This window comes from Caloenas nicobarica, chromosome 9 (assembly GCF_036013445.1).
Source record: "Caloenas nicobarica isolate bCalNic1 chromosome 9, bCalNic1.hap1, whole genome shotgun sequence".
NCBI lineage: Eukaryota > Metazoa > Chordata > Aves > Columbiformes > Columbidae > Caloenas > Caloenas nicobarica.
This window is the reverse complement of record NC_088253.1, coordinates 17,717,643-17,739,587: the sequence shown is the minus strand read 5'-3', so window position 1 is coordinate 17,739,587 and position 21,945 is coordinate 17,717,643. Positions and strand designations below refer to the sequence as shown.

Sequence of the window (21,945 nt, the reverse complement as noted above, 5' to 3'; positions counted from 1 at the left end):
GACATTGTTTTGATTGCAAACTCATCCTCGAGGAGATGAGGGCAGACAACACACAATGAGAGCAAAACCATGGCTGTTCTCAGCAGAAAGGCATGGCAGAATTGAGCCTCTCCTGGCACATCTTGGCAGGATGGCAGCCAGCTGCTTGGCTTTGTGTGCAGATATATGGGCCCTGGCACCAGGACTTGGAAAGGATGAAGCAACAGATTATTTAAGTGATGAACAGCAGGTGAGATAACGTAAAGCCCTAGAAAGTACTCAGGTCCACATGTGGGAGACCTCCAGGCCCTGAGATGTGCCAGAATATGTGTGGAAGCTGAAACCTCACGACCCAGCAAGCAGCAGCATCCCACTCCAAGGCCGATCAGCCTGTTTACAAATTAAAATAGGTTTATTAAGTGGCCAAACAATGAGCATGTCAGCATAACCTCTGTGACAGAGGAGCATGAGTAGAAGGAAAAGTAGAGGCCACCTGAGAGCACAATGTGGCTCTGGGGAAGCAGCTCCCACTCGCAGGTCCCTGCCTGGCCTCCAGCACCCACCTGAATGTCCTGGTCTGGAAGAGCAAGGTCTCTTTGAACTGAAACATGCGTGTATCCAGCTTGAAATCGGCATAGTCAACGACAGCACTGAGGCAAAGCTCCACCTCGCGGCTGCTCTTCTCCAGGATAGTGTGAGCTGGTTCTGGGTCTGTCTCAATCACCTCCAAACAAGACAGGGAAGAACCACTGAGGACAGCCCAGAAAGCCAGGCTGAGCAAGGAGTCTTTTGGCTTCAAAAAAATCAGACACATATAGAGGCTAGAAAGGACCATTCACATTTATTTCCCTGAAAATATGACGAAATTTGACCCTAGCTACTGATCAAAGCAATCGCCTCCATGACTGTGAAGACACACATGGGGACTATGACTAGGTATTAGTCCCTGTGTTTCAACCCTGTTATACTGTTCAACTTAGATTGTTTTCTTCAAAGAAAAAACACTGCTTTAAAAAATTGCTATAAACAGACCTTTTTTCCTGGGCCCCTATAAGTCCAGCAGACCCCTAAATTAAGATTAAATTCCCCTGCTGGAGCTCTGTGGATGGAGAAGCCCAAGAACGAACAAGCCTAGAAAGCACCTTTTCCTTCTTGTCTTAGGAGAAAGTGCTTTTCAGATGTCATGTGTGGGGCAACAGTCACAGCTGGGGATGGAAATGAACTCACTAGGAAAGTCTGCAATTGCTGATGCTCTGCTGGGGAAGAAGTTTTGTTTAAAGGTCTTACAACAGTTCAGAAACTAGGGAAGAATGATCACCCAAGATAAGTATGTTTGGCAATAACAACAGTAAAAGCAAGAGCTTCTGGACATGATACTTTTCTGGACTCCTACACAAGTGCCATACAGCACCTGGGCTGCCCATAATAAGATATCCCACACAATATAGAGACCACATCCAAAATCTCTGGGATCAGTGCAGAGAGAGCTCAGAGCTCACTCACTATGTGCTGGTGGGTTACCCAGCATACACAAATAAGTACTAGTTTTGCTCTCTACTTCAAAACAAGAGACAGAATGCAGTGAATTTAACTCCTTGTTGGTGAAAAGGCACTGAATAACAAAGATTTTAACACCATAAAACGTATTATCATAAAATGTGACCTCCAGTTCAATGCAGGCTGCAACACTTCAGCTTTTGGCAGAGACTGATAGGTTGCATGTGGCTAAACATCTCGTCAGAAGATCGAGACACTGTACATCCAGATGTCCCCTAAAATGCCCTGCTGGTTAACCTCACAGATGGACTAAATGTCAGAAGGAAGCAGAGATGCTGGTCTGCTGCTGTTAGCAATTCTTTTTGTGGAAGTTTGGTTAGCTTTTGCTATTGTGCTTCTTACCTTCTTCTTCACGGGCCACGTGGCTGCTGGGCTCTTCCCGGCATCCACCCACTTGACAGTGCGCAGGCGGTCGTCCCAGTCAGTAACCTGCTCTGGTGGGTGCTGGAAAGCGATCCTGGCCACCTTACACTTCACAGGGTGCATTTTGAAGGTGACCGCGACATCCGATTTCAAGGTCACTATGATGTCCTTAGCACAGCCAGCATGAAGGTGTCCCACCTTGAGAGAAGCAGAGAGCCAAGACCAAACTGGAATCACTGGCAAGGGCAAGATTGACAGCAAACGGGTTGATGTGGGGGGATCAGGGGGGATCACATGTGCTGTGCCAGGGATCTGCATCTTACTGTGTATTGAGTTTTGATAGAGAAAAGCACAAACAAAATATGGCACCAATGCATAAGCCATCAGTGTGCCCAGGGGGTCAAGAAGGCCAGCAGTATCCTGGCTTGTATCAGGAATAGCATGGCTGGCAGGACCAGGGCAGTGACCACTCCCCTGTACCAGGCACTGGTGAAGCCAAATCTTGAACCCTGTGTTCAGTTTTGGGCCCCTCACTACAGGAAAGACATTGAGGTGCTGGAGCAAGTTCAGAGAAAGGAATGCATCTGGGGAAGGGTCTGGAGCACAAGTCTGATGAGGAGCAGCTGAGGGACCTGGGGTGGTTCAGCCTGGAGAAAAGGAGACTGAGGGGAGACCTCCTCACTCTCTACTACTACCTAGAAGAAGGTTGGAACATGGAGGATGTTGGTCTCTTCTCCCAAGTAGCAAGTGATAGGATGAGAAGAAATGGCCTCAAGTTGCACCAGGGGAAATTTAGATTGGATATTAGGAAAAAATTATTTACAGAAAGGGTTATAAAGCACTGGAACAGGCTGCCCAGGGCAGTGGTGGAGTCACCATCCCTGAAGAGGTTTAAAAGACAATTAGATGAGGTTCTTAGGGACATGGTCTAGTACCAGTGTTGGGTTAACAGTTGGACTTGATGATCTTGAGGGTCACTTCCAACAAAAATGATTCTATAACTCTATAACATGGAGCAGGGTTGACAGCCCTGCCCCAGCAATGCCAGGGAGCACATCTATGTGGTGGGAGCCTGTCTCAGTGCCGGTACGTGGTGACTCTCAGCAAGCTCCCAGGAACCTGCCAGGCAGGGCTGGAGCAGCAGGGAAAGGCAGAGCCTTTCAAGCTCACCTGGGGAGAGAAGTGAAATGGGGAGTCCACCAACCACTCGAAGCGCATTGCCTCCACCCTGCTGCGATTGGTGATGGTGAAGGTCACAGTGTAGGGTGTCCCGATGTGACAGTCCCCGAACTGGATGTGATCCGCTCTGGCAGCTGTTATGAATGACAGCAAGAGATGTCAACATGCGGTGAGGACAACCCACCTCCCACAGGTATGTCCAACTCTTCCTCGCTCCAAGCCTTCCTCCCTCTGGGAGATGCAGCTTCCCATCCTACCGTTTTCAGGGAAACACTGACACGCCCCTGAACACGTGGCTGTGTCTGGGCAGAGACACACACAGTGCAGCGTGCCCTGCCTCTGTGTACATGGCAGCCACACTCACAGACACCATGTCCGGTGGGCAACAGCACAGGCCTCATTACACAGAGAATGCAAATTATCACACGTGATCTTCATCTCCATTGCACACCATGGGCTGGTAGATCTCCTTTCACAGATACTCAGCTGAATGCTGCTATCTCTGCCCCTTCCCTACCAGCCTGCAAACTTCTCCCTTGACAGAGGATTTTCCCTTATGTTCTCAAGCATGGCCACTCTGTAGACTATGAAAGGTGACAGGATGTGTCTGCTAAGGCTGGACCACACCTGCACTGGCACAGGGTGAGGAGAAACATTTATTTTCCTGTCCCTTGCTCCATTTTGGCAATCTCTGCCCTCTTACCCTCAATTACATCTTCCTCCGGATTCCCCTCAGTGTTCTCCTCCTTGCTGTCTGCCACTAGTCCATGGATGTTATCTAGCGTGAAGTCATCCTCATAGCCTTCACCCACCAACTGAATGTTGGTCTCTTCATATGGATTGCCCACCACTGACAGGTGGATCTTCCCTTCCACACGTTGGGCCAGGGTGGGTTTGAAGAGCACGTCAAACTCTGCTAATTCCCCATGATGCAGGACCAGGGACACGGTGTGAGGCTTTCTCTCTGCGCAGCAATGGAGATGAGACAAGTGAACCAGCTGTTCAGAAGAAACATTTCCATCGGGTATAAGAGGAATAAGAGCCTGAAACCCAGCTGCCTCTAAGCACAGGCTCTCTCACCAATGGCTTCAGACTATGGTTCACAAGACTATGACACCACCATACGTATCACTGCTTTAGTGCCTTAACCTCAGGTTAACACTCAGCTCTCACTCAGACTGCATCCAGCCAGCTCCAGCCACATGTAAAGCTGAGTCAGAGAGTGGTTTTGGCTTTTGTTGGCTGGCTGTGGGTTCAAGGGCTGCCTCTGTTCGGGCTGGTAACTTCCCACATGCAGCAAAGACCTCAGGCGGTCCATTGAAGTGGTGATGGTCCCCTACAACTCAACCCACCATGTCTAGAAGAACAGAAAAACTTCCTACGACTTGCTAGAAGGAAACCCTGCAAAGAACCCACATGAAAAATTACAGGTACAGAGAGCCCCAGGAAAGAAACTATGTCTAACATCTGGCTGCTGCTTGGCCAAACCGAAAGCAGGGCACACATTTTCCCTCTGTAGGTGACCACACTTCATGGTTAATTAATTTACCTTCTCCAGGAGAGTCCTCCTTTGAACCCACAGCTTGGTAGATGCAGTGTGTGGTTGGCCTGACTTTCAAAAAGAAAACTCCCCCTTCATCCAGCAGGTCTAGCATCAACTGAAAAAAGGGAACACAGAGCAGGACCACACTGGTGTGGGTACAGGGTAGCAGGAGGATTGGCACTGCCCTGCTGCTGGTCCTGCATCAGGAACCCAGCATGCTTCCTTGCTTCAAACACAGCTCTTACCACAGATATTAAGTAAAATCAGACAGGAACAAGTGTTCAGAGGCATTGGAATATAATTAAAATATAGCAAAATAGGATAACGTACTAAAAGTAATGAGCAGAATGTAATAAAACTACAACTGAGTTTAAATAAAATGTAGTAAAATGGGATCGAATACCATCTACTGTGACTAGGACATCACACATGCCCACATGAGAACCAAAATGTGATAAGAGAGACAGGGAAAAACATCCCACCAACTCCCTTGTGTTGTGTTTAACTGAAAAGGATAGACTGGTCAGAAAATCACATTTCCAAGAGGAACTCCCTTCCTGGAAAGTCAAAAAGAACTTAAGCTTAAAAAGAACTTCTGAGATCTATTCCCAGGTCTACCATGTTTTCTGGGATGGTTCCTCCATGGGACAAACACTAGTTCCCAGACCAGAGCATTCCCTGAGGAGGTCCTCACCTGGACAGGTATGATGCCACTGTTTTGAAGGACCAAAGGGAGTTTTTCCAAATCACCCAGCAACAGCTTCTTGAAGAGCAGCAGAGGGTTCCCCCTCTTGTTGTGAAGGACTGGGCGCAGGACCGTCACCCGAGGCAGATTGCCATCTCCGCTGATATTGAAGGTCAGACTTTGTGCTTTAATTGCAGCAGGGCTGCAGGAGAGGCAGAGGAGAAATCATTAGGGCTGGTACCAACCCGTTCTCTACTTGGTGAGCAATAAAGTGAGTGCCACCCGCTGCTTTTTCCCTGGCTAGTGCTCCTGTACCCCAGAATACATTTCTCCCTCTCCTCCCAGTCCAAACTGGGGCCATTCACAATAGGAACTTGCTCTGAAGAGCCAGAGCCTTCCAGAACACCAGTTAGAAATCATTTCACTTAATCAAATCATGTGGTATTGCAGGTAAATAATGAGGCAACAGATGAGACATGGCAAATTCACTGGCTGCAGTGATATGAGACATATGCAAAAAGCACAAGCACAGCATGAAAACAGTATAAAAGCAGGAAGGGTGAATTAAATAAATAACACTGCCAGTAAAGATTATTTCCGAGGACACTAAGCCAGGAATTGCTTATCGGGGCAGAAAGCTGACTCAGCTTGTCCCAATTCAGCCACTAAAGGGTTGGGGAAATGCAGGTCAGAGCCCCAGTACAGAGGAACTGGGCTTCTCTTTTAGAAGGGGTTCAATCACTCCTTAACATAAAATAACATAATATACCCCAGGTAATCACATAAGATCATTTCACTGTAACTTAAACAAGGAGGAAACAATGCATGCTGACTTGCTGGCACAGAAACCGCTTCAATCTAATCACTTGTCCTTGGAAAACCCCAGCTCAGCTGTTGCACATCTTTATTTCTTTCTGATTCTAGAATTTCCAGTTAGTACCTAATGTTACACTGTCTTCACAGTTACTCATATAGGCTAAACTTTAACTCTTATTTTTCTGCCCTGTTATATCTAATAGTTACTGCCTCCTGGATTATCTAATGCTAAGTACTCTATCAAAGGCTGCTGAAAGAGTTATCATTAACAAAAGGTCTACATGCAGAGGAGAGGCAGCTATCAGAAAGTCAGCTCCAAGATTTCCCAGGGTGAGTTACCTTGCCTGGACATCAAGGGAAGCCTCAAAAGTGCACTGGTAGTTCTGCATCGTTTGTGGAGTGAAGGTCACTGTAGCAAAGGTGTGCGAGCGGCTGGGCACCTGCATCCGAACAGGATCCACCTCGAAAATGTCACTAATGCGGCTGTTATGCTTGAGAGAACCCACAAAGTGGTGTTAGGAGAAAAAATCCTTCAATGTGATGCACTCTTTTTCACATATGCATCATGGGGAACAGCCCCAGACAGCATCTTCCTTCCTGCTTCCCTTGATGGGCTCCTTCCATCTCAGGGGGTGACTCCATCCAAAGTGGTGCTGACATTGCACAGGGACCTGCCATAAAGCCCAGAAGTGCAAAAGCTTGTTCTGAGCACTGGGCAACCACTCCAGCATACATGAGAGGTGGGGACTGCATGGGATACCCTGCAAATAATCTATAATTGACCTTTAAAGAGAAGGAAAACACCAGGGAGCCTGAGGAAATGGTCTGCTTTGAGCCCTGGCACATTAGTTCAGTAGAAAAGCCCCCTCAGTGTGTTTCCCAGAGATATTCTGAAGGGTTCAGGCTACATGTAGCCTTTAAAGAGCAAGAGTCACCTTGGCCTCTTGTTCTTACCTTCCCAGGGACAGGTTTGATGGAGAGGACCACATCACAGGGGACTTTGTTCACATTGCGGATCTTGAAGCGAGCTTTGGCCTTGTGCCCAACCAGAACATTGGTGAAGATAAACTTGTTCTCATCTGTGATGAACACGCCCTTGTCTTGCACTGTCTGTAGGATCCGGCAGAGGTTGATGTTGCTGCAGATTCGATGCTCCTCAAAGATGGACTCTATGTCATCAACCACAAATGCTGCAAGAAGACCAGAGGGAGGCCTGAGGAAGAAGCAGCCTTCCTGCTGGTTTCTCTGGACCCTCTTGAGTTCTCAGAAGGTTCGATAAGCCCTTTCTACCCAGCTCACTGCAAAACCCAAGCTTGGGTGGGGGAGTTGGTTGTGAAGATGGAGCTCAGTCACTCTCAGTCTTAAAGGGTATTGTTTTCCTTTGATCCTTCCATGCATCCCTCCCAGCCTCTACCCACTGGTGGACTTGAAAAGGACTGGAACCTCTGAGAATTTTAAGATGAGACTTCAGGGTCAGGGTGCCTCTCTAGCCAAGCAGTAAGTTTTGGTACTGATCAGCAGCAGGTCTGGCCATGGGAATCTATGGACAGGGCGTACCTGGGATGCAGGACTCGGCAAACAGGGTATAGGGGATGCCAAGGGGGTTGTCCTTAGGATCTCTGCCGCTGATATCGATGCACAGGTGCTCCTTGCATGTGCCCAGTGGTTCTGCCTGGCAATCCACCGTGATCATCTGCTGGCCTCCAGGAGGGAGGGAGCCAAAGCCAGGGTACACCGTGAACATGCCAAGAGTAAAGCGAGCCTGCAGAAAGAGTCCCAGGAGAGGCTGATATCTAACAGCCTGACCTAGAGCATCCCCAGCAAAGAGTACATCAATCTTTGGCCTCCAGCCAGGCCCAAGTCCCGAGTTCCAGGGCAGGGAGGGATGACTCCATTGCCAAAAGGCAGCCCCAGATGAGATGAACAAGCCAGGAGGAGCTGCAAGCCTGTCCTGAGCATCATAGAGAAAGAAGTTTGGGTGTAAAGGGTGAAGATGGCAGCTGGGATCCTTCAGCCTCCAGGGGTAAAACAGGAGAGCAGAGCTGTGAGAAATGACAGGAGAGGGGAGGACCAGGAAGAAGAAAAAGCAAGGTGATCTGCTATCTATGGACTGGGAGTTCAAACAGGGACATTCTGTATATGTGGTATTCACAGACCTGCTTTGGCTAGCAGGTACCAAACACAGACCTGCTCCCCTCTCCTGACCCTACAACTCCAGGTCTGAGCCAGAGCATGGGACAGTCACGGTGACTGAGCAGCTCCTGCCTCTGCTTGTGGCTGAGAGATGATGGACCTCCACCACACAGACCACATCGCATCCCGTGGTGATGAGCCTCCAGCCTGGGCACAGCAGCATCCTCCCACGCCTCCTGCAGCTGCATGTGTTGGGGAGCAGGAGCCACTCACCTGCATGGTTGGGTTTGCATCCTTTGACAGCGAGTTCTTCCTCTGCCTGGCTGAGGAGGTCGTTTTGCTTAAGTTATCATTCTCGTGGAAGCAGTCAGATTTCATTTGATTCGCACTGAGAGGAGAAAGCAGAAAACATCCATCATGCTGAGCTCCCCCTGCCTTTCTCTGAAGTTAAAGCTGTTTTTCCTCCCCATGGAGGAAATCCTTCCTGCTCCCCACAGCTCCCTGGCCCTGCCTGCAGCACCTACTGCTGTAGCTTATGGATACATCAGCTATATCACCAGCTTGTCCTACACATGGGGATACTGAGGCATTTTTCTGCTCCCTGTTCACAAGCCAGTGACACAAATGAACAATAACCCAGGTGTCCTGGCTGCTTGTCACCCACCAGCTGTGCTGTGGTGCCTCCTCAGGCAGGAAGGCTGGTGCAGGTCTTCTCTCACCTTTTCTTTGGCAATACAGCTGCATCCTGCTCTGCTCGGTAGATGTGGAATTTAAAGTCGAGGATGCCTTTGTTTTCCAGCCTGAAGGTGCAGGTTTTCTTGGTGCCATTTATTATGGCACCAAAGCTGATGAGTGAGGCAGGGCAAATGCTGTACTTGCTGAATGTGGCTCTTGCTGACACTCTCACTGGGATGATGGCGATGGTCTCGCCTCCTTCACCAATGCTGGGCTCAATCACCTGCAGCCGGAGGAGGGGTTGGTAAATACAGCAACGAGGCCAGTCTCTGTCTCTGTCCTCTGGCCCCATCACCTCACCCTCCCTGTTTAAACATCTCCTCCAGAGCCAGATTTTTCAGCTCTGCTTAGGAAGGATCACAAATGGTTTCTGAAAGACTTTGTTGTTCCTGTATGAGAGAGGATTCCCCAGCTAAAGCCTTCCTTCCAGAAGACATGTCCTGCTCACACTCTCAAGATTTGGTGTGCTAACATCACCTGGCCCAGGCAGCTCACCTGGCAGTGCAGGATGGGTTTGTCCTCAATATTAATTTCCACCTTGGGGTGGAAGAGCACCTGGACCTGCACAGGGCGATCTGAGGCAGCCAGCAAGCCCTTCTGTGGCTGGACAGTGAAGTGGGATGCCAAATCAGGTATTTTGGTATCTGCAGTTTCCAGCTTCAAACTGGGGAGAAAGGGAAGGAATGAAGTTTCTGCAGTTAAAAGTACAGGTGCCACCAGCACAGCCAGGACTTGGCATAGGACCACAAAAAAATATAGAAGTGAAAGAGTCCAGCTCTGCTTGGGGAATCCTAGATCTTGACACAGAGTACAGACAATTGCAAGTGTTGCAAGCTAACCTTGACCCCAAATTTCTTCATTTCCTCCTTTAAAGAGTCTCATAAAGAGAAATGAGCTGACCCTCCAAGGAAGGCAATAAATCTTAGCAGTGAGCAGCTTATATTTCAGGGTCTCTCCATCTGGTTCCTGCTGAGTTGTGAAGAACTGCTGGACTGTGGCTGGATTCTCTACTAAAGTATTTGAGATTAGAGAGCCCAGGTTTTATATTTTCCTAGACCATGAGACAGGCATCATGGAAACAGGTTCTAGTCATGGACAGCATGAGAATGCAGGCCTGGGCAGATGGTGGCACCATATGTTCACAGACCAGGCAGCTGGACCCACCTGTATCCAATCTCATACTTCCCTTTGTTCTTCAGGGTCAGCACTTGTTTTGCATCATCCAGGACCCTAAGGATTCCAAAATCCACACCACCATCTGTACCTGCAGAACATCCACAGAGCAAGGTAAGAAGTGGTGAACATTTGTGAGCTGCTGCAGACTACACTAAGCGACAAGATACATGTTTGGAGTTTTCAGGTGGCACAAAATCCTTCTCAGCAACTTTCTGTTCCTGAAAGTTCTTTCCAGCTACTTTGCTGCCCTTTCTCTTCTTATTTAGAGAACATCTGCAGCTAAGGAGTTTGGTTTCCATCTCCTCCTTTCCAAGGGCGGATCCAACAACTTTATGTGCTGTGCTAAGCCTTCAAGAGTTGCCAACTGCTTGTTCCCATCACTGTTGTTTCAAAGCCCCCAAGTCAATCTGCACTCTCCAAAGTTCAGAGGTGGGAGACTCGAGGCTCTCTGTGCCCTGACAGTGCTTTACTCCCCACAGCTTGCAGGATATGTGCCTTATGTATCCGTGCCATGCTTACATACTATCCCATCCCAAGTGCTTTGGTTGTCCACCTGCCAAGGCAACACAATGCACCCAGACTACTTTGCTTTGGTAGTAGACCTGGTGGTAGTAGACCACTGACCTTTAGAAATGGTGATGCTCAGAGCAACATCATAGGGCTCCGCAAGGATTTGGATATTTTCAATCTGAACAATTCCCAGGACATTTTCTGCATCTGAAACCTAAGGCAGCAAGAAACAAATACTGCTTAAACCAGTCTCTTAAATTATTTTGGTAGACAACATGAGTCCTTGTCTCTGCCAACTGCTTCCACCATTGCCTCCCCTGTCTGACAAGCATTTGTGGACTCCCAGGCTTTCCTAACCTGTTCATCTCATGGGCTGACCCAGTGGGATTCTGCCACAGTAAGAAACCATCTCAGCGCAATTCTGCACTCCTACAGTAGGAAACGCTGATGCTAAAGCATCTTGGGAGACACAGTGATGTAAAAACAACCACAATAAAGTGTGAGTTGTCCCAGAGCAGGTGGCATTAACAACCAACCCTCTCCTCTTCAATTGCCCAGTGTCATCACTGAAACGCAGCCCCTAAACCATAGGGAACAAAATCCCAGGGTGAAAGTTTGTTGCTCCATGTTAAGAGTCCCAGAAGGAATCCAGGATGGGTGCAGGGAACACGCTAAAGTCTGGACAACCAAACAACAGTGTTCAGCCATGCTAAGAGGCAAGTTGGGTATAGTATGGGCTCAGGATACAGCACCTGGTTATCTGGGGTGTTCTGGATGCTCCGGGATGCACCGAGCATTCTGGTGAACCCAGTCTGAGACAGAAGTTGGGGCTGTAGCACCTTTGTGTCCATCAGGTGCACCCTCCCTGACTCCACAGCATACTTGCCCCATGATGCTCAGCTACCAGAGCACCCTGGTAGCCAGTTTCCAAAACACGATCCTTCAGTGAGAGTCCCTTGCTGCTAAGGGCCTGCTCCCCCCAGCAATGCAGGCAGAAAGGAATCTCATGAAGGCTCAACCTTTTCCCCCTTCAAGCACAGTTTCCATCCCTAAGAGCACCGCGCTGATTGCTCTGCCCTGCTCTGCCAGGGTGGGCACAGACCCCCTCACCTCTAGTCGGATCATCTTCTTAATGCTGACAGCCTTCGTGGCCTTCAAATAGAGATGCACGACAAACTCTGTGCGAGGACTGACGATTCCCATGTCTTGCGACGCGGAGAAGTCCTCCCCGACGTATTCCAGCCCACTGAACCGCCAGGCCATGGGCAGCGGGGTACGGTTTTGCAGGACCAGGGTCCTGCTCTCCCTCCTACAGAGACAGGAAGACACTCAGTACCAGCTGCCTGACGGTCATGCCAGCCTTGCAACTGAATGCAACTTGGAGCAGCCCTATCCATGTGTCTGAAACACAGTTAAATGATTTTCTTTGTCACAAGTCTGGGAGGTGAGGTTCTGGGGGTGAGTTGGGTGCTAGAAGTGTATCCAATAGAAGGGAGACAAGGAGGAACAACTGGACTGTTCTCTGAATGAGCAGACAAGATATCAACACATCAGGATGCCCATTGCACAACATTGCTGGGGGGCTACAGAGCTTGTGGCTGTCACAGGATTCCCAAGCCAGCAAGGAACAGTGAGCAAGATACTGGGAATGCTGGGAGAAAGAGGGATGTGAGCCCAGCCTCCGATCTGAGCGGGCACCCAGCCAGCGAGAGAAGCAGAAGGGCAGCTCGCTGCCAGCTCTCAGCACTGCAGAGCGGCCAGGGGGTGACTGACCTGTGCAGGAGCAGCTTGTTGAAATGCACCTGCCTGGGGCTGACCCCCAGCTCCACCTGCACCCCCTGGCAGCACAGAGGGAAGATCACCGGCTCGGGGTTCTCCTTAATGCAGCACACAAGGTTGTCTTCCAGGAGTCCAGCTGAAGTGGGGTATGCCCAAATGGTCAGCTCCTAGCCCCGTCCCCACAAAAAGAAATAGAGAAGAGCATTCAGTGAGCAGGAGGAACAGCTCCTGGGAACTTCCACCAGTGCCCACCCCACCTGCCTGACTCCTACCTGCTTCTCCTTAGGTTTGAGTGTCATGCTGGGAGGGTCTAAAAGGAACGTGTCCGCTTTGAGATCACGCTCAAAGGAGAAACGCACCTCTGCTTCCAAGGGGGTGACATTGAGGATGGTTAACGTCTCATAGTTGTTGTGAAATTGCGGTGCCTTGTACCTGTCCACAAAAGGGGAAAAGGCTGCAGAGGAGACAGTTGCCATTATCACACAGAGGACAGCACCATGTCCCAGCAGCGGGAAGTGGCACTGGGAGACCATGGTCTAACGAGCAGGTTAAGAAAAAGGATCACTTTTGGGGGCACATTACATGGTGTGTTCAGCCTTGCAATACTTGGATGTCTGCCCCTATACTCAGTGCCTCCAACCCTGAAGCATGACAATGCTCAGGCCACTTAAAGAGCATTTAACAAAATATAAATTTGAAGGCACCTGGAAAAATAAAAGTACTCCAGGCACATGGGTTCTTCCCCCTTTTTTGTCGGGTTTCCTTCTCTGCAGGGTATAAAGAAATGGTTTTGAAAAGAGGTTTTAAATATAGTTTAGCTTATCTCTTCCAAAAAAGTCATGAGACTGCCTTGTATTTCATGGTTTAGCTCAAAGCCTGAGGGAAGGAAATAGAAAGGATTAATTCCCAAGAAGAGTGTTAAATTTAACAAATGTCCCTTCTTTAAGATATGGAACAGAATTTAGAGTTAAAGGGTTAAAAAAGCAAACAGAAACCTGAGACTATTCATCAGCCTAAAGATCCTCTTTTGTTTTTTAAACTGTTTTAATTTCCTTGGGTTGTCAAAATACCACCAGCTCTCCAGAGCTTCCATGAATACAAGAATTTATTTTCTAATATTAAAAAAAAATGTTAAAAATAGAAATATGCCAGCAGCTCCAATGACGACTTTTTTAGGCAGACTGTATCCAGCAGTAAGGATCAGGAAAATGTTATTCCTATTTTTACTCCTCTGCAGGTTCCCCCCGCCTGCTCCCCCATATTGGCAGGGCAAATCAAAGTCTAACTAATATTACAACAGACTAATGAATGGTTTACAAAACTACCAGCAGAATAATTGCTCATTCAGTCTACCTGTAGAGCTCAAAGCACTTCAAAGAAAAGCACCATAAAGTTAATTTCATAGGTGGTGAAGCTGAGATGTGGAGGGGGGACACATGTTGCTGCAAGTCACCTTCAGGCTGGAAGAAGCATGTGGCTGTGGCCACCAAGGCACCCACCAGGTAGGAATCACAGAATCAGACTGGTTGGGGTTGGAAGGGGTCTCAGGAGATCATCTAGTCCAAGCCACCTGCTAAAGCAGGTTCACCAGAGCAGATTGCACAAGAATGCATCCAGGCAGGTTTAGAATGTCTCCAAAGAAGATCATCAGCTCCATCTGTCCCCAGCTCCTCCAAGATTCATGTGCCTTTTATCTCCTCAAGTTCACACACCTGTGGCCCTTCAGCCCCATGTATCTCCCAGGTCTCTGCCTGGGCCTGCCCTGAATTGTGCCACTGGGACAGCACATCCCCAAGCATGTCCATGAAAGCACAAGGCCGTGGAGATTCCATCCCAGCATCTCACTCCAAGCAGGCAGCACATCAGGCTGTTCACGTACCAGTCTCTTGACTTCCCACACAGCAGAGGTCCAAAGTGGAATACACCCGTCTCCATGACATATTGCTTGAAGATGATGTCGTCATCTGCCTTGCTCTTCCTGCAGTGAGGAAACACCAACCTAGGCAGAGAAAACAGGGAATGAGGAGCTGTGAGATGCTCTAAATAGAAAACCTAGTCAGAAAGCCATGACCCTTCTTGGTGGCTGAGGTACCAGCACTCATTCCCAGTTCTAAGCACAGGAGGAGCTGCTGGGCGGCTCAGGCAGCACACTCTGCCCAAGCCAGAAGGTCACTGGGGTACGAGAGGCAGCCCTGGCTCTGAGTTCAGCCATACCGTGGGTCCTTGCTGATGGTGGGGTACAGGCAGGTGCCCCTGCAGTGCAGCTGGTACAGTCGGTTTGTCCCCAGGATCTCAAAATGCAGCGTCTGGTCAAACTGGCCCTGCACTGTGGAGCTGAAGTGGACCCTCAGTTCCACCTCGCCGCCAGCAGGCACTATCCATCGGCATCTGCTCAGTCTGGTAATTAAAGAGGAGGCGTCAGACATTGCTAACAAGCAAATGAGACAAGGAAGAGAGTTGTGGACTTGCTGTCCCATGGAGGCACTGGCAGAAGAGCTGGAGACCGTGGACCTCATTTGACAACACGGCCATGGAGCAGAGGGGTCACCTCCCCCCACACAGCTCACCTAACGGGTCTCCTTGGGGATGGGATGGTGTCCACACCACCTTGGTGCACCCTGGTGGGACTTGCGGATGTTGCTGAGCCCGACCCCTGACGAAGTCTCTTGCGGCCCGAGCTTCGCTTTCGCTTCTCCTTCCCGGCCTCCCGGCTGCCCGCGACTTTCTCCTTCCTTGACCAACTCCTGGCTGGGCTGACCTGCTGCTCTGAGGTCTTCACACCAAGGGGAGAGAGAAAAGGGAGAGAAAGGTGAGACCTGCCCTGAGACATCCCCATCCTGGAAAGCAAGCTGTGGGTCTGTTAATGAACAGGGGAGAGAATAAGTAAACAACCAGCATCTACTGGTTTCACATCTGCCCAGAGGCTTGGTGTTCCTGATTGGACTGTGTTTTGCCTACAATATCTCTCCTGGTCCAGAACCCTCAGTGTACAGCAATGGTGCTTCTTGTTCATTATTCTGAATACTATTTCAATATTATATTGCTTCTCTCCCTGCTCTCATTGATCCCCACCTTCTGTCAGCAGAGAAATGAAGTTGAACCACAACGGTTTAGAAGTTGATGATTTTAGGTGATTTTTTTTTCCTCGTCTTACAGAACTGCCCTATGTCTCAAGCAGAGCTGTCTCTTCTGGCAGACAGAAGGGGTGTCTGCCGGTATGCAGCCCTGTCACATCTTCACAGCCCTTCCACAGAGACCCTTTTCCATCCCGCCTGCCCCCCACACCGAGTCTGGCCGCTGCCCTGGCACCTTCGTTGTGGGCACAATGGCGAGATCCTGGAGACTTTCAGTGTCAGTCTTTTCTTCTTCTGCAGTGGCAACTTCTGGCACAACAAAGATGAAGTGCTTGAGGGCTTCTCCTGCTGCTGTGGCCGACCGCTTCTCCGGGTAACGGATCACAGAGTAAAAAGCGGTCGGGGGAATGGGAGGCCCCGAGAGACCCAGTCCCAGGTCATCCAGGATCTAAAGCATAAGAGAAAACCCTGTTTATACTCCTGACACCTTCATCCTCACACTTCCTTAAAGGCACAAAGCTTTCGTCAATGTTTTGATTTTGTGCAGAGGCATTTTTTTGTTTGTTGTTGTTTTGGTTTTGTTGTTTTTTATTTTGGGAGAGTTTTTTTGGTTGGTTGAGGTTTTGGGGTTTTTTTTGGTGTTCGTGGGGTTTTTGTTTGTTAATTTATAAGAAATACAGTGCCTTTTTATGCCTAGTGGGGTGAACAGGCTCCAGAGCAGGGCCAGGACCTACAAGTGGGACCTAGAGAGAAACCTCTCCTCTGAGTGCCTCAGCTGAAGAAAACAATGACCATGAGCTGTGCTGCGACCATTTTTAATGATTTCCAGACTAGGAAACTCTTGGAACAGGTAGGATGCTTAACCAGAGAGCACTCCCTCTTTCCACCCATCCAGGGGATGCTGAGAACCTCCCCAGCCACCTGGCTGCTGTGGAGCCATTGTGGAACATCATCAGTGGCCTGGACGCTCTGTGCCATTGTCACCTGGCAGGACACAATGCACCAGGGCCCAGACCACAGCAGGCTCAGCATCTGAGCCTTGCAGGGCTTTACCTGCTCTGCTGTGGGCAGCTTGCCACTCTCCAGGATCATCCTGGTCACGTCTTCTGAGCCCAGCACCTGGATGTCCAAGCAGGGCACACCAACATCCTGGCCTCTGGACAACCCTTCTGCACCTTCCCCTTCCAGCTGAGAAAACTCTGATTCCTCGAGAGCCTTCAGTTTTTCCAGTCGTTCCTTCTCCAGTCGTTCCTTCTCCAGCCTCTCCTGACGCTCCTTCTCTCTGTCCTTTCGGGTCCTGCGGCTGGATAAACGCTGGCGCTGGTCTTCTGCTTGTTGCCGCATTTCCTCGTAGTTCAGAGGGAATAGAAGAATACCCTGGACCCTGTCCCAGAATGACAAAATATGCATGACGTTCTTCTGCGATGCCTCGTAGATCTTAAACCTCAGGGCCAAGTTCTTCTCGCTGTCACTCAGGGTTGTGGTTTCCCCCTGTCCTGGGTCTGCAGGTTCCACAACCAACACCGGACAGGTATCTGTTGAGGCAACCTTGTTCCACTTCTTATCTTCCTTGTCACCTGCCACAGAGCCTGGGCGCTCCTTTACAGATGCCTTCTTGTCTACCCCCTCAATGACATCAGACCGGTTGCTGGCAGATGCATTGGTGGTGCTGGGAGATGTCACATTCTGGGCAGGAGGAGCAGGAAAAAACAGTGAGCATTTCAAAGCACCAACTCAAATGCTGTAGGACAGTGACGAGTTTTACAATAGCAACCCAAGCCTCGCCTGAGACCTGTGCTAGGTGCTCTACAAATCCCAGTTCAGAACACAGCTGGTACCCAGTGTAGCTCAACTGAAAGCAAACTCCCCAGTGCCAGACTGACAAAGAGTCCGGCAAACCAGCTGAGAAACAGAACAGCTTCCCAACCCAAACAGGGAACTTGAGACACCCCCTTACTACTGTGCAATCTTCTGAGCTTGTTTCTGGTGTGCTGAGCACTCCTGCAGCAGGCTGACTCTTTGGAAAGTCTGGTTGCTAATGAATACCTAAGGCCTGGTGCTATCTCCTGCCAGACACGTAGGAAAAGATAACACATCCCAGATGGGTCAGTGGCTCAGAGGTTTAAGTCACATGCAGAGCAGGGAGAAATGCTGGACTATAACTCCCTAGGGCTTCACAGTGAATGTATGGAGTTATGTGAAGCCATGACTCAAAGGCAGCATGATCCAAAGAGCAGGTCTGCTACAAACCCATGGGAAAACATCCCCAGTGAAGCAGCAGCATGATCCAACACCAGCTGCTGTTTCCCAGCACAGTCCCACATGTTACTCATGGCCAGATCCTTGTCCCCAGCACTGTGTGTGGCTGCTGGCTTCTCAGAGAATGGTACAGCCCAGGAGGAAGGTCTCCAGGGCTTTTACTCATCTCTCTAAACACAACCACCCACCTGTCTGACTGCAGACAGGCTTTTCCTCCTCAAAGCATGATCTTTGTCTTTTCCAAGATCTTTCTTTCCCCGCTTAGACTTCTTCTTCAGCTCTTCTTCCTCCTTCAAGCGTTCTAGCTCCCGCTGGTGCTTTTCCTCAAGCTCTCGAGCCAGCCGCTCCATCTCCCTGCAGCAAGCCAAACAGAAAACATGCCTGAGGGTCACCACTAGAAATCTGGGCTCGCTGCAATCCCAGCTGGTCCCACATTTCATTCCTTGACCCTGAGGCCAGGCAGAACCATTAGACCATCTCCATGGGCATCCCTCAACCTGGGGAGGCTGGGAACATCCAAACTGTGGGAAGGTGGGAGGGAACCTCCAGGGCCAGCCAAATCTAAGCCTTACTGTTGTAAGGTCTAAATGGTGCAACTTCTCTGGTAAGGTCCACCTGGACACCTCCAGCACGCTGTCAAAGACTGATCCACCCTTTCTCTGCACGGATGCCTGAAGCCCTCTCTTGATTTCTCAGTGTAAACCAGCTTGCAAATCACTAACACCTAGTTATCCCTGCACCAATACTTGGCTTTTCCAGTCCTCCTTCTCCCTGGGCATAGTCTGCTCCTTTGAGAGAATAATCACACTGATCAGAAAGCAAAGGCTGCAGTAACTCCCCTCCTGCAAAACAGGCTCCAAACAACCAGGTTTCCTGCTGGAATCCAGCCCTGATTATGGGAAACTTGCACTGTCTGATCTGGAAATCATGATTTAGATCAGTCCTAGTGATCTCCTCCCAGTTAAACTTCAGCTCGGGCTGAAAGAAGTGCTGAAATACAGGCTGTTTTAAGCAGGTCCCCCTCCCAGTTTCACACTTATCCTATGCATCCCCCCGCTTTGCTGGATCAGAGCTTCTCCCAGGCTCACCTGCTGCTGCAGCTGAAGATAAGCCCAAGAGACACCAGCTTTTATGGTTGGTGTCAGTGAGGAAAACCCTGGGAGATCAGTATTGTAAGGACTTCACCTGCAGCAGGGCTGGTAGATACACCAAGCCAGTACAGCTGCACCTCACACCAACCCACACAACAACCCCTCTGGTTTGGTGAAGAAGGTGAGAATCAACATAATTAACTTACAGATGCTTATAAGTGCAGTGGCAAAGCAAACCCGGAGCCCAGCTCCCTGCAGACAGCATCTAAGCTGGAGGGTTCATCATTAAAATGGAGAGAAGATGACGTCATTTCGCTGGAAGAAGGTCCTTCCTCTGTTGGGAACCAGGGAGGTGGAACTAGCCATCCTTGTGCCACTTGTAATGGTTTTGGCCTTTGCTCTGTAACCCCTCTGAGCTCAACCAAGGTGTCTGGAGCATGGAAACCCGTCAGGGACACTATCCTGGTGAGTAATCCATGGAAGGCTTACATACCTCTTCTTCCTCTCACGCTGGGCTTGTCGTATACTGTTATTAAACCGAGTTTTCTGCTCCTCAGTAAGGGCATCATACTCATCCTCATCCATCTCCAAGAAACGTGCTTTTTCCCTCCTGGCAGCTTCTTCCTGCTCCCGCTCTTCAGTACAGACCAGAAGAGAAACCATTAGTGACTGCAAACAGAGCTTGATATTCAGAGTGAGCTGCAAGGACTTGCAACTCCACCCCAACCCAGCCTATCATCCTGCCAGGAGATACTGGGGAGCTCATATCTCTGCTCCAAAACTCAGACAATCCCCTAAACTATTGCCGATCAGCGAGTTCCCATGCACCAGCATTGTGGATAGCTGGCTGGTGGTTAGTTATTGAGCCACAACAGGTTGCACTTGTGCCCAAGCTTTAATGTTAGAGACTAAGATAAGTCTTACTGCCTTAGCTCTGCTGTATTTTAAGCAACCATGAACTGAGTGCTGGCTACATCGAGGCAGAAAGTAGGAGGATTAATGAAAACATTTCTTACAAGCTCTGCTGGTTACGTAGATCCCACAGATAAGGTTGAGGGCTTAAGAGAGAAGATTTGAGAGGTATGGAGATGAAGAGTTTTACCTTCCTGCTCTTTTGCAGCTTTCTCCCTGGCTTTAAAAGCAGCATAATCCTGGAACAGGTTCACAAGATAAATATAAGGCCGATTTCCAACAGCTTTCAGCAGGCAGAGGAGAGCAGACTCTGTATTGCATGCAAAGAGGGTCTCCAGACCATCAAACACTACTCCCTGGTAGCAGTCACTCAACTGCAAATGAAGTGGAAAAGGAATGGAAAGTCAGCTATCACACACATTGGGCTCTCAGCTGGACAGTAAAGCCACATGTCAAAGGACACCAGCCATTGTTGTTCCATGTGCATCAGCTCAGAAAAGCTCTGAACTTTCCTTATGCTCTACCAACTTACAGCATCTGCAGCTTCACCCCAGGATCCCTGCACACAGCCCAGGACTTCTGCAAATGCAGATCTACATCCCTTCCTCTCCAAATTGTACCTTGCTGCCTTTCTGTAGCAGAACATATAATTTGCCCCCACCCCATGTACCTGCAGCCTTTCAGACAGGATGGCCACCAACAAGTCCTCAGGCAGCACGCAGCTCATGAAGCCTGGTTCTCCCACCGTGCTGCTGCTGATGGTCAGCCATTGCTGCGTAGGAACGCAGGGAAGGGAAAAGGTGGGATGAGAGCCACACAAGCCCTGTGACATTGAACACCACAAGAAAAAAAATCAAACACTTTGGAAACTCCAGAACTCCAACTGCCATGCTTGGAGCTGGGGTCTCTCACTAGCAGGTGACTAGAACAGGACTGCAGGCCGGCAGCTCCAGGGGACAGCCCTGAGGGATCACATCCCTCGGCGAGCAGAGACCTAAGTTTGTGAGCTCCTGGTGCTGCACCATACCGCCATGTTAGCCAGGACTGCACTTTGTCAACAAACTTTAAGATCCAGTAGAGTTTTTCTGCTGGACCACAGGGTTTTGTTCCCACCCCACACAATCTCCAGCCTGCCCAGCTGGCTCACTGCACTGCAGAGTCCTGCACCAGGTTCTAGGTGACAAGGAGCCTCCAATAAAAGCAGCCCCTTCACTTTTACTAAGGCCTGTAGCAATAAGACAAGGGGTAATGGTTTTAAATGAAAAGGAGGAAGATCCAGACTAGATATAAGAAAGAAAGTTTTATGATGAGGGTGGTGAAACACTGGCCCGTGTTACCCAGAAAGGTGGTGGATGCCCCATCCCTGGAGACATCCCAGGCCAGGCTGGATGGGGCTCCAAGCAACCTGAGCTAGTGAAGATGTCCCTGCTCAGGGCAGGGGTTCGACTGGATGAGCTTTGAAGGTCCCTTCCAACCCGATCTATGATTCCCAAAGCAACAGAAAGGTCCCATGTGTAAACCAGTGCAGATCACACTTCACCTGGGAGCCTGTTGGATCCATTAGATGCTGTCTCTGTGATTGGGATGTGTGGACACTTGTCTTCCTCTTTCCTGCTGCGATGCTGCCCTGGACTCGGGAACTGATGGACTTCAGGCTGACTTGGTCCACAGAGCTGGACTGGCTTACCCCTGGGCTCTGCTTAGCCTCAACGCTGAGCTGCAGGCCGAGGGAGACATCTGTGTTTTGACCTGCGGAGGGGACAGACAGCTCAGCAGGGCTGGGGACAGCCCTGTGCTTTGGGGAGCAAGCAGGCACCTGCAAGCCACTGGGGACAGCCCTGTGCCCTGGCAGGGACACCGCCCATGTCCCTCAGCCTGCCAGGCACTAGCAGCACTGTCTTCCAGAAGCAGCTCCTTCTTTGCTTCTCTTATTAGCATGACAAAACACACCATCAGATGGGTTTTAAAGCCAGAGAGTTTTTAATGCACTGCCCTATGTCCCGCCCAACAAATAGGTGTGCACGTGACGCCATTTGCACAGTAGCTCCCCTGTGGATCAAGCCAAGGGTTTATCTTCCAGGACGATCATTTCCATACCTTGCACTCATCCTGGTTTCTCACATGGAGAGTGTAACACAGCCCTGCCCCACCTGC

General features: G+C 49.7%; 1 protein-coding gene across 3 annotated transcripts in view; it reads right to left on the bottom strand.

Annotated features, from left to right (window-relative positions):
- HYDIN (HYDIN axonemal central pair apparatus protein) overlaps positions 1–21,945 on the bottom strand; it is a 138,114-nt gene that overhangs the window by 13,563 nt on the left and 102,606 nt on the right. For all 3 annotated transcript variants that reach the window (XM_065640591.1, XM_065640592.1, XM_065640590.1), the window contains 27 exons: positions 21,332–21,540; positions 20,462–20,614; positions 19,982–20,165; positions 19,373–19,514; positions 17,977–18,142; positions 16,583–17,215; positions 15,765–15,977; positions 15,023–15,228; positions 14,670–14,852; positions 14,335–14,454; positions 12,728–12,887; positions 12,450–12,622; positions 11,787–11,985; positions 10,791–10,890; positions 10,155–10,254; positions 9,486–9,654; positions 8,975–9,213; positions 8,529–8,643; positions 7,680–7,884; positions 7,077–7,312; positions 6,462–6,613; positions 5,316–5,508; positions 4,628–4,736; positions 3,782–4,042; positions 3,070–3,212; positions 1,879–2,097; positions 543–703 (listed from right to left, as the gene is read on the bottom strand). In XM_065640591.1, the coding sequence (XP_065496663.1) occupies positions 543–703; positions 1,879–2,097; positions 3,070–3,212; positions 3,782–4,042; positions 4,628–4,736; positions 5,316–5,508; positions 6,462–6,613; positions 7,077–7,312; positions 7,680–7,884; positions 8,529–8,643; positions 8,975–9,213; positions 9,486–9,654; positions 10,155–10,254; positions 10,791–10,890; positions 11,787–11,985; positions 12,450–12,622; positions 12,728–12,887; positions 14,335–14,454; positions 14,670–14,852; positions 15,023–15,228; positions 15,765–15,977; positions 16,583–17,215; positions 17,977–18,142; positions 19,373–19,514; positions 19,982–20,165; positions 20,462–20,614; positions 21,332–21,540 (5,143 nt within the window). The remainder of the gene's footprint in view (positions 1–542; positions 704–1,878; positions 2,098–3,069; positions 3,213–3,781; positions 4,043–4,627; positions 4,737–5,315; positions 5,509–6,461; positions 6,614–7,076; positions 7,313–7,679; positions 7,885–8,528; positions 8,644–8,974; positions 9,214–9,485; positions 9,655–10,154; positions 10,255–10,790; positions 10,891–11,786; positions 11,986–12,449; positions 12,623–12,727; positions 12,888–14,334; positions 14,455–14,669; positions 14,853–15,022; positions 15,229–15,764; positions 15,978–16,582; positions 17,216–17,976; positions 18,143–19,372; positions 19,515–19,981; positions 20,166–20,461; positions 20,615–21,331; positions 21,541–21,945) is intronic.